The following is a 12,743-nucleotide window of genomic DNA, read 5'->3' on the forward strand; positions in this document are numbered from 1 at the left end:
GGTCCCTTCCCTGATTTATTCAAAGGCGTTTAGACAAACATGTGTACGTATTTCTTTTCTATATTATATACTGTGAGTGTACAAGACAGACGGACCCGTGAAGATTCTGGGGTCGAATAGGTCTTCAGCAACCCAGGCTTGCAGTAAAAGGTGACTATGCTTGTCGTAAAGGCGACTAACGGGATCGGGTGGTCAGGCTCGCTGACTTGGTTGATGCAGGTCATCGATCCCAATTGCGTGGATCGATGCTCATGATATTTATCACTGGATTGTCTGGTCCAGACTCGATTATTTACAGACCGCCATCATATATAGCTGGAATATTGCTGAGTGCGGCGTTAAACAACAAACCAACCAACAATACAGACGAGGTGCGATTGCCGTTACCGTTATTTGCTCAGAGTAAATCAAAGATTTGGTTTGTTTGTTGTAAATCAAAGACGTGCTTGTGATCAACAGTTATGATGAATATGATTCTCAAACCGCTTTTAGCAATATTCATAGCCATTTAATTGTCTGCTCCTATTTACTGAAACATCAAAGTCTCACCGTGTAATCCGCCATAAAAGGGTAGCGTTTCCCGATTGACTTCATGTTGGTGTGGAAGTTCATCGCCAGGCGGACAGGTCTGGAAAATGTGAACCAAACATCGAGAAAAATTCGAAACCAACTATGATATATGAAATAGGATATGTTTGTTGTTTAACAATTTTAACAATATTCCAACTATATAACGGCGGTCTGCAAGCAGCCGGGCCTGGACAAGACAATGCAGTGATGAACGAATCATGAAGTATTAATAAGTCGACATAGTTGGTTCGGTTGGTTGGTCTGTTGTTTTACGCCGCACACAGCAATATTCCAGCTGTATGACGGTGGTCTGTAAATAATCGATTTGGTTTGGTTTGTTTGTTGTTTAACGCGCCACTCAGCAATATTCCAGCTATATGACGGCGGTCTGCAAATAATCGAGTCTGGACCAGACAATCCAGTGATTAATATCATGAGCATCGATCCAAGCAATTGGAATCGATGACATGCATCAACCAAGTCAGCGAGCCTGACCACCCGATCCCGTTAGTCGCCTTTTACGACAAGCATAGTCACCTTTTACGGCAAGCATGGGTTGCTGAAGACCTAGTCGAGCAAGTCTGACATGTGGCAACATAATGTTTCATTAACCCCTACATGTGCATGTAATACGTCACGACTCCGGGTCATATTTACTCGATTAGGATACAAAAACCCGTTAAAATCCGGGGTGGAATAGGTTTTTTAGCAACCCATGCTTGCCGTAAAAGGTGACCAACGGGGTCGGGTGGTCAGGCTCGCTGACTTGGTTGATGTATGTTATCGCATCCAAATTGCGTGGATCGATGCTCATGATGTCAATCACTGGATTGTCTGGTCCATACTCGATTATTTACAGACCGCCGTCATACAGCTTGAATATTGCTGAGTGCGGCGTTAAACAACAATAAAAATTAAAAAATTAGATGATATTAATCACTGGATTGTCTGGTCCATACTCGATTATTTACAGACCGCCGTCATACAGCTTGAATATTGCTGAGTGCGGCGTTAAACAACAGACAAAGAAACAAGAATACCAAATGTCGCCAGGAGCTTTGAATATAAAAATGCCGACACAACATATAACATATGACTTTTGAGGACTGACGTTTTCCTCAGATATGTAACAGTCAATGTGTAAACAGTTATTCACTTAGACTATATTTACAAAGTGCCTAATATTTCTGTCATTTTACAAATTGACTGAAACAAGTGTTCATTCAGATAAAAATATAAGTGTTACGAAGTTCAAAAGGGCCTTAAAGGTTGGTTGGTTGGTTAGTTGTTTAACGCCGCACTCAGCAATATTCCAGCTATATGACGGCGGTCTGTAGATAATCGAGTCTGGACCAGACAATCCAGTGATTAATATCATCTAATTTTTTAATTTTTATTGTTGTTTAACGCCGCACTCAGCAATATTCAAGCTATATGACGGCGGTCTGTAAATAATCGAGTCTGGATCAGACAATCCAGTGATTGATATCATGAGCATCGATCCACGCAATTTGGATCGATAACATGCTTCAACCAAGTCAGCGAGCCTGACCACCCGATCCCGTTAGTCGCCTTTTACGACAAGCATAGTCACATTTTACGGCAAGCATGGGTTGCTGAAGACCTATTCTACCCCGGAATCTTCACGGGTCTCAAAAGGGCCTTAAAAACATTACAACAACTAATGTTAGGGTGAGAATTCCACAATTAAACATATGTACATGCATATACATACACACACATATATGCACACACACACACACACGCACATATATATATATATATAATGAGAGAGAGAGAGAGAGACTTTGTTTTTTTCTCTTCATCCTATAATTTGCAGTCACTGGTGATGAAATTGACCATGAAATGTTTGAAATTCGTTTTCACTCTAGCTGAATGGAAAATAGTTGTAAAATAACTGAAATATTTATGCGTTTAGTAAAATGCCTGAATGAAAATATCATTCATGTTACACATAAAATACACTGTGGACACTTGGTTGTTTGCTGTGTCGGGTGAGACCAACCTCCTCATGACGTGTGTGGCGAGAGCGGCAGCACATGCTGGTAGAAAGCCACGTGATATTTTGGCACCATACGATCCTCCGAGGCGTTTTACGGTCACGTTGACACTGAAACGCCAACGAGATCTTCTTGAGACACAAATCTACTTTCATACATGAGTGAGTATGGTTTTACGCCGCTTTGAACAATATTCTAGCAATATCACGGCGGGGGACATATAAATCCACACTATCAAAATTAATAAATCACAGTTATAATTTGGTTGGTTGGTTTGTTATTTTACGCCGCACTCAGCAATGTTCCAGCTAAATGACGGCAGTCTGTAAATAATCGATTCTGGACCAGACAATCCAGTGATTGATATCATGAGCATCGATCCAGGCAATTGGAATCGATGACCTGCATCAACCAAGTCAGCGAGCCTGACCACCCGATCCCGTTAGTCGCCTTTTAGGGCAAGCATGTGTTGCTCACAGTTATAAGGTGACATAATTTGAAGAATGGCAGAATTTCGATTTGAAAACATTTACTGCCCTTTGACCTGAAATCTTCACTTCTAGACTGTGTTACTGATACATCATTGTTATATGTAGTTTTGCGTTTCTTCAATATTGATTCTAGTGTTTACAATTTTTGGTTATGTGTCTTCGATTCGTACCTGGACGGCGTCAATATTAACACATCATCGGTTGTTAAACCTGGCGGAATTATTTCACAGAAGCCATGATAACGCTTCAATATTACTGGCTGCGCCGTACGTTGCATTTTATGAACCTCGAATAAATTTCTGCTGATTTGGAGACATTTCGAACTTTACTCCATGAAGCTTCAATTTCTATGACTCGGGGCCATGGGGGTCATCTCAACTACTAAATGTTGTTGGACAAGCCGACTTCCTATATGATACTATTGCAGAAAACTACATGTTAGAGGAGAGTTGCAAACGCAAGTGGTGAGTTGAAGATCCATGTCGACGGCTATAGAACTATATGGAGATTTAAAGAACAACGCGGAGAGTGGAGAGTTTAAGAACAATGTTGAGAGTTAAGGAGTGAGTGAGTGAGTTGGGTTTAACGCCGCTTTTAGTAGTATTCCAGTTATATCACGGCGTGTCAGCTTAATGTGGGAGGAAAGCCCGAAGTGATGCAGGTCTCAGACGTTTACCACTTCGATGAAACCCACGAGCACGGGTATGGTGCTGACAAACCTAGAAACATAATCGGGGCGTACCGGGATTCGAACCCACAGTCATAGGTTTCTGGCGTGTCCAAGGGACGCAACTGTGTACAGCGAATCGCGGCGCCTTAGACGACTGGGCCACCCGTGCCCCCGAGAGTTAAGAAACCACGTGTAGATATAAATATCTGTACACGTTTTTACTTTCTCATGTGCATATGTACAATTTTTTACTAATTAATGGCATTCACACATACGCACAGTGGAAAACAAGGGACGGATAATTATGATCTTGTAAATCCTGCACGTTCAATAGTAAACATATAAACAAAAACAGTTCAGGTAGCTGTACCTGCTTTCTGGGATGTTGAGAACTTTTGATACGACCAGTTGTTCATTATCTGCCCACTGTGTTGCCGAGAGAAGACTCACGCCAACCCCATCCTCGTCTGGATAGCATATGCTCACCTGTGGATGGAAAATATTGTAATAAGGAAAATATTCTAATAATGAAGATTTGAATGACCAAATTACAGGATCAGCGAGACAAGCAGAACGCAACATCCTACCCCGGACCAATCACATACATTCCGCCAGACCAATCACATACATTCCGCTGACTTGGTTGATACATGTAATCGATCCCAATTGCATGGATCATGATAACAATCACTAGATTGTCTGGTCCAGACTCGATTATTTTACAGACCGCCGTCATATAGCTAAGTGCGGCTGTAAACAACAAACAAAGAAACAAAGAAACAAAGAAACGGATTTTGTCTTCAATACGCAGCCGCTGCCTCGCTTGTATCAACACAAATGGAGGTGACACCCGATATTCACACACACACACACACACACACACACACACACACACACACACACACACACAAACATGTAAGGGCCAGTCAAGTATTCACCTGTACGAGTACGAGAACATATGGTACAAGTCAAAATGGTTAATTGCATCTGGCATCTATTGCATTTTATTTCTGATGTATGCATTGACTATTTGTTTGTTGTTTGTTTGTTGTTTAACGGCCCACTCAGCAATATTCCAGCTATATGACGGCGGTCTGTAAATAATCGAATCTGGACCAGACAATCCAGTGATTGATATCATGAGCATCGATTTGTATATGTAGCATTTACTGCAAAATCAAACAATGTGAATTATTATATACCCTACGGTGTATTCTTGCAATACTTTATTGCCACCACAGATATTTTTACAATATTTACCCAATTCACTCGTAACCAGTACCACATGAGCAAATATCTAATGCCCTAGTTTTCCAGGTGCTGACTGACCTGTGTCTCCAGATGGAAATGATACTGATGTCCTAGTTTAATTCGACCGGAAACCTTTTTGTCTGAGGAAGCAATTGCAGCTGAAAACAATATGCAATAATTAGACAATGTTTGTTTGTTTGTTTGTTTGTTGTTTAACGCTGCACTCAGCAATATTCCAGCTATATGACGGCGGCCTGTAAATAATCGAGTCTTGACCAGACAATCCAGTGATTGATATCATGAGCATCGATCCAATCAATTGGGATCGATGACATGCATCAACCAAGTCAGCGAGCCTGACCACCCGACCCCGTTAGTCGCCTTTTACGACAAGCATAGTCACCTTTTACGGCAAGCATGGGTTGCTGAAGACCTATTCTTCCCCGGAATCTTCACGGGTCAATTAGACAATGCATTTTGTGTTAGCTAAGAGTAAAGGTTTTGTGATTCATAACCAATTCGGACGCAGATTTACATTCTTTTTTATTTCGAGTAAATTGTAACATTGTTAACTCAGAGACTAATTTCATAACATTTAATGTATCTTGTGTAATTTATGTTCGATAAGGACTGGAAGATCGAGAGAAACAACATTATGTGTAAACGATCAAGTCAAAACATACCTGCAGCATCGCCTACTTTGAACTCCTTGGCAACATTTGGAAATACGGAATTCTTCTGAATGGCATCTTCCATTGTAATGATGGGAGGCTGGACGTTCTTGTAGGTAACTTTCACCATGCTGGCTGCTGTGTCCGCTGATAGTTTGTCCACTGGAATACAACACACGTCATTTGCTCATAGCTCGTTTTATTAAAAAAGTAAGTTTTTGTAAGGTGACAGAAACTCCCCCCTACCCCCGATCTTTCATTGTCCGAAACGTCTCCGTCATAGAGTAAATACCGACATCAAGGTTTGAAGTCAAAGAGCTTGACTCTTAAATATTTTACCTTAATTTTATTTGTTTGTTTCTTGTTTACCCCAAACTCACAATATTCAAGCTAAAGACGGTGATCAGTAAATAATCGAGTCTGGACCAGACAACCCAGTGATTGACATCATAAGAATCGGTTTATGAATAGGAAATACGGTGACATACATCAGGGAGCCTGACTACCCGATCCCGTTAGTCACCCCTTACGAAAAAGCATGGTTTGGTGAATATCAAGTCAAAGAGGAACCTTTTCAGGACAAATAGGTAAGTAGCAGAATCTAACAACATGCATTATCTAAGATTGCAGCTATTTTGGCACACGTGGTCCCTCCAGAAACACTAGCTGCTGACAGACGTTGAGACGTTGAACATATAAGGACAACCCACTCACCCAAACTGACCAATAACAATAAAGAAGGAACTTTAAATGTGCTCGAACAGAGTTGAAACTTACTTCTAATCTTGGACACCGCAACAATCTCAATAAACTTTTCTCTGACAAAATGGACACCTGTGACTGTGAAATACCTGCTCGTCTTACATATTAATCAGCTAGCAATTATTGGTGTCCCTTAAGTGACCCGTGAAAATCCGGACTAGAATAGGTCTTCAGCAACCCATAAAACGCGACAAACGGGGTCGGGTGGTCAGCCTCGCTGTCTTGGTTGATGCATGTCATATCATGCATGATCATGATATCAACAACTGGACAGTCTGGTCCAGACTTGATTATTTACAGACCGCCGTCATATAGCTGCAATATTGCTGAGTGCGGCGTTAAACAAACAAACAAACAAACAAACAACAACAAGTCAAGACAATTTCCAGTACGATTTATAGGTACGAATTGGTAGAATTCAATGTTTCTTGCTAGAACCAGGTTAGGGAAAGAGGAAACCCAGTTAATAGACGCGAAGACCTACCTGCAACGATGATACCAATTGGTTGCCCACTATAGAGGACCTTCCCACTGCAGAACAACTGTTAACAGACAAGGTTGACAGATTAGTTCCTACCCATAGCATTAGTGGCACGTTCGTGATAATCACCAAGCTACATATTTAAAAGAGAGGCTAACTTGTTTTTTTACAGTTCTTTCTTGTCATAATAAATTGCTCCACTTGTTATGTATTCTCTTGGCCTTATAACTTTAAGGCTACGAATGCTCTGGGAAGATAAAACTTTATATTGTGCTTATCAAGTAAACGCATCTTTTGTAGGTGAGGTGAAATGGGGTTTAACGTCGCGTCCAAGATTATTGCACTTATATAGCGACGTGCATGTACGTGTGTGTGTTTGTGTGGCTGCTTGTACTAGTCCGGACTGATGCCGATTTATAGTACTAGCTCACTGAGATACCATGCCGCAGTTTAACATGAATACCCCACTCAGACACAGTATACTGACTCCGAGCCGACCAGTCCTTGTATCAGCTCCTTAATGCCGAGCGCCAGACAGGGTAACAACAAGTACCATCTTTTAACGTCTTTTGGTATGACGCGGTCGGGGATCGAACCCCGGACCTTCCGCTCTCCGGGCGGACGCTCTACCACTAGACCACGGAGGCGGTCACATCGTTCGTAAAATGGAATTGATAGGTATTTGAAAAGCATCCAAGCGCCGGGATGTCACACAATGGTTTGTGATACAATGTAACCTTGGATGAATCTGGGTTTGTTCAGGGGGCGCGGGTGGCCCAGTCTTCTAAGGCGCCGCGATTCGCTGTGCAAAGTTGCGTGCCTTGGGCACGCCAGAAACCTATGATTATGGGTTCGAATCCCGGTTCGCCCCGATTATGTTTCCAGGTTTGTCAGCAACATACCCGTGCTCGTGGGTTTCACCGAAGACCTGCATCACTTCGGGCTTTCCTCCCACATTAAGCTGACACGCCGTAATATAACTGGAATAATGTTAAAAGCAGCGTTAAACCCAACTCACTCACTCACTTACTGGGTTTGTTCAAGGTGATAACCATCGAGGTGTGTGTTTGTTGTTTCAACATTACTCAAAAACAAAAGTTCCTGTGACACCAATATTTGGTTTTCAGTATTGTGGTACATGTATGGAATCAGGTCACAAAAAACGCAACTGCTACAGAAAAGGATGCATTCCATGTAAAAGGTGACTTTTATGCAAGCCCCATGCATTTCACTACCCAAGAATGGGTATAAAATCATGTGCGTTAACGCGACTCCATATGCATTATTTAGCATCGTGCTGACAACAACCACTAAGAAAAACAACAAAATTACGCAATTATTCAACATTACTAAATGTCACGCCTGTCCGAAAATGAGCGTCTGCGAGCCATTGGTATGCTTGAAGCAGGATCGAGAACGTGATGTTGTAAGACAATTTAACGTCCACAGAAACACCATTTGGTGTTTGTGGTAACGTTGGCAACAGACCAATGCAGTGAGAGACCATCCTCGGAGTGGCAGGCCACACGTAACCAATAATCGACAAGACAACTGGATTCGAACAACACACCTACGAAATCGATTCCAGCCAGCAACAGTGACTGCAAGAAGTATTCCTGCCCTTCCTTCGACGAATATCTTCACAAACCGTACGTCGCCGCCTCAGATGTGCAGGGATTGTCGCCAGAAGACCCGCCAGACGTCCCATTTTGACAGGAAACCACCGTCAAGCACGTCTTCAGTGGTGCAGACAGCGTCTACGCTGGACGGCCATGCAGTGGGGACAAGTTCTATTCACTGACGAGTCTCGTTTTCACCTCAGCCACAGCGATGGACGGATTCCAGGGTAACGACGTCGAGGTGAACGTTACGTCAATTATTGTGTCATGGATGAAGATCGGTTCGGGGGCGGCAGCGTTATGGTATGGGGTGGGATTACAGCAAGACAGAGGACCAGTTTGATAGTGGTAGAAGGAAATCTCAATGGACAGCGCTACCGCGACGAGATCATCGGCCCTGTTGTTCTACCGTTTTTGCGTCGTTATCGCCCAATCATTATCTTTCAACATGACAACGCCCGGCCACGACGTGTTCAGGATTCACAACAAAACAACGTGAATGTCATCCCCTGGCCGGCTCGCTCCCCTGATCTCTCACCAATCGAGCATATGTGGGATGAGATGGATCGGCGCCTTCGACGTCAACCACGTGTTCCACAGACACTCCAGGAACTTCGAAACATGCTCCGGCAGATATGGACAGACATCCCACAAGACTTTGTGCGACTCCTGGTCCATTCCATGAGACGAAGATGTGTTGCTTGCATCGCAACCATAGGTGGACACACATACTATTGATTTGTAAATTTGCATTTTGGCATGTTCATGATTTTTATGAAATCACGCATTTTCTGGCAAATTAAACCATTTGAACTCATACAGGAGTCTTTTATCTGTTGCAAACCGAAATTGTTTCAGATTTGGTAAGAAACACAATTTTGCATTAAATCTTGTCACAGGAACTTTTGTTGTTCAGTAAATATGACGAGTGTTTATAATTGAGTGTGGACTTAACAATTCTGTGATTAATATCATGAGCAACGACCCGCACCGTCTGATATACGAAAGCCAATTTGGACCATATATTGGTATTTTGTTTTTTCTCTTTTAAAAGTCGTAATTACGAGAAAAATGTCGTAATTACGACTTTTCAAAACTCGTAATTAAAAAAAGGTACCCGTGTCATTGTACCCATACGAAAGCCCATTAGGACCATATTGGTATTTTGTTTTTTCTCTTTTAAAAGTCGTAATCATACATTTTTCTCGTAATTACGACTTTTAAAAGAGAAAAAAACAAAATACCGATATGGTCCTAATGGGCTTTCGTATGGGTACAATGACACGGGTACCTTGAACCAAGCCCAGGAGCGTGACAACAAGATCGCCTCATACGACCAGCTTAGTTTGCACCGTCAGGGTACATGTGGTACTTAATGATTACTACAGGTGGCACTAGAAGATACAGGTAATACTCCTACAGCCACTGTATCCACCAACTACTCATCTCGATGCCTTTCACGCCACGCATGCAACACCGTGATCATAGCCTATGTATAGGATATAAACCGCCTCCGCGGGCTATCCGTGAAAATAATGCAGTCCGGCAAAGGAGAAGCCCGCATCCGTAGGCCCAATGGCTTTTCCTGCGCTGGAGTGCATTATTTTCACGGATAGCCATAGGAGAAGGTTTATATCTGACTTATAAACCGACAGATATGAAGATGCTTTTTGTTTACATGACATAACTTTAATTCTGAAATTTCAATTGTAGCACTCGAAAGTTCTCCGTCAAAAGCGCACAGCTCGAGAATCCCGTGGGCCGAGGGATTTTGGGAGAAAAGAACAACCTGTTGTAACAATGGTAAAGCATCACTGGAGGTTTATAACAAGAAATAGAGGTGAGGTGAGGTGAAATTGGGTTTAACGTCGCGTCCAAGATTATTGCACTTATATAGCGACGTACATGCACGTGTATGTGTGTGTGGCTGCTTGTACTAGTCCGGACTGATGCCGATTTATAGTGCTAGCTCACTGAGATACCATGCCGCAGTTTAACATGAATACCCCACTCAGACACAGTATACTGACTCCGAGCCGACCAGTCCTTGTTTTAGCCCCTTAATGCCGAGCGCCAGACAGGGTAACAACAAGTACAATCTTTTAACGTCTTTTTGTATGACGCGGCCCGGGATCGAACCCTGGACCTTCCGCTCTCCGGGCGGACGCTCTACCACAAGACCACGGAGGCGGTCCAAGAAATAGAGGGTACAAAAGAACATGTTAATTGTCCTTACCTCCTCGACATCGGCAGATGGTGCCTGGTAACTGTTGCTGCCGCCTTTTGGTATGTCTGCCGCAGAGATGTACTTCAGAACTCCAGGATAACTCTACGGAAACAAAGAACCGGGTGAATAACAGCTTATTCCGCCTATTTTACACAATGTCATTGAGACAGGAGAATGAATTCTGTCATTTATGTAAACGAGGAATTGACGTGTGAGAAAAGCAGACATTCTTAAGTAAGAAATACTCGTCAATGGAGGATGAATAGCTTTTCCCATTATAATTAAGTTTCCAAGAAACGGTAAACGGTGCCTCGGGTAGACAAAAATGGGTTGTCTTGATTAAGAAGATTACCTCTTTGCAATGAAAACTTCTATACACGTTTCGATAGCTCATTTATAACCTCAACGCCTACGGATAACAGATTAATAGTCTTCTCGGATTATACACTACAGACATGTAACTGTAATACCCAACAATGTTTTAATGCTTAAAAATATAATAAGGTTACCAAGGCTGCAGATGTGTCTACGGTGTCAATTTCGGCGTTTCCGACGCTGCTGATCACGAAGGATGCGCAAACCTCCTCCGGGACTGGAGGGACGTCGTTGACGAACCTAACCCTTCCAGATGTCTAAAACACACAAACATCTTAAAGAGTTTTCTAAAGTCAGGATTGAGTCAAAATGGCATTTTGCAAATGGTCAACATAGATCAATATCAAGACATAAAGAGACCAGATTTCCGTAATCCTATCTAATTTATAATGGCACCAAAGGCGAATTCAACATCGCATATAACCTAATGTAATCAGATACATATAACCTAATGTAATCAGATACATATAAGACCCGTGAAGATTCCGGGTTAGAATAGGTCTTCAGCAACCCATGCTTGCCGTAAAAGGCGACTATGCTTGTCGTGAGAGGCGACTAACGGGAGCGGGTGGTCAGGCTCGCTGACTTAGTTGGTGCATGGCATCGATCCCAATTGCGTGGATCGATGCTCATGATGTCAATCGCTGGATTGTCTGGTCCAGACTCGATTATTTACAGCCCACCGTCATATAGCTGGAATATTGCTGAGTGCGGCGTTAAACAACAAAGAAACAAACAAAACAAACTTGAAGTTATAAGCACAATATATGAAGAACCGTGAGCTCGCATTGTTTTACATGTATGTGAGTTAAACCGTGTGAGTGAGTGAGTGAGTGAGTATGGTTTTACGCCGCTTTTAGCAATATTCGAGCAATATCACGGCAGGGGACACCAGAAATGGGCTTCACACATTGTACCCATGTCGGGAATCGAATCCGGGTCTTCGGCGTGAAGAGCGAACGCTTTAACCACTAGGCTTCCCGACCGCCCCTGTGAAATAAGTACCACCCTGTTTAGGAAACTGATGTTTACCTGTAGTGTTGCATCTTTTTTTGTCATAGGTTGAGTCAAAGGGTATTCATCTTTACGACTGGCATACGTCTGAATGCCGGAAGAAACTGGACGTATCAAGTTGGTACCCCCACTCCGGAATCGCGTCGCTGCTTTTTCACCACACATGGCGAGCACGTACTGATTGTAAAACAGTAGAACAAATCTTGTAAAACAGTAGAACAATCCTTGTAAAACAGTAGAACAATGCTTGTAAAGCAGTAGGACAATGATTGAAAGACAGTGGAACAATGATTGTAAAACAGGAGAACAATGATTTTAAAACAGTAGAACAATGCTTGTAAAACAGTAGAACAATGCTTGTAAAACAGTAGAACAATCATTGTAAAACAGTAGAACAATGCTTGTAAAGCAGTGGGACAATGATTGAAAAACAGTTGAACAATGATTGTAAAACAGGAGAACAATGATTTTAAAACAGTAGAAGAATGATAGTAAAACAGTAAAACAATGATTGTAAAACAGTAGAACAATGATAGTAAAACAGTAAAACGATGTTTGTAGAACAATTGAACAATGATTGTTAAAAAAGAA

At 42.3% G+C, this 12,743-nt stretch overlaps 1 protein-coding gene across 2 annotated transcripts in view; it reads right to left on the bottom strand.

The window, feature by feature from the left end:
* The window catches only part of LOC124138211 (xanthine dehydrogenase-like), a 68,912-nt gene that overhangs the window by 13,263 nt on the left and 42,906 nt on the right, over window positions 1–12,743 (bottom strand). For both annotated transcript variants that reach the window (XM_048386247.1, XM_048386248.1), the window contains 9 exons: window positions 12,171–12,329; window positions 11,273–11,395; window positions 10,773–10,865; window positions 6,921–6,978; window positions 5,687–5,836; window positions 5,082–5,161; window positions 4,123–4,238; window positions 2,597–2,701; window positions 550–628 (listed from right to left, as the gene is read on the bottom strand). In XM_048386247.1, coding sequence (XP_048242204.1) covers window positions 550–628; window positions 2,597–2,701; window positions 4,123–4,238; window positions 5,082–5,161; window positions 5,687–5,836; window positions 6,921–6,978; window positions 10,773–10,865; window positions 11,273–11,395; window positions 12,171–12,329 — 963 coding nt within the window. The remainder of the gene's footprint in view (window positions 1–549; window positions 629–2,596; window positions 2,702–4,122; window positions 4,239–5,081; window positions 5,162–5,686; window positions 5,837–6,920; window positions 6,979–10,772; window positions 10,866–11,272; window positions 11,396–12,170; window positions 12,330–12,743) is intronic.

This window comes from Haliotis rufescens, unplaced genomic scaffold (genome assembly GCF_023055435.1).
Source record: "Haliotis rufescens isolate VD_foot unplaced genomic scaffold, xgHalRufe1.0.p SCAF_6, whole genome shotgun sequence".
NCBI classification, from domain to species: Eukaryota; Metazoa; Mollusca; class Gastropoda; order Lepetellida; family Haliotidae; genus Haliotis; species Haliotis rufescens.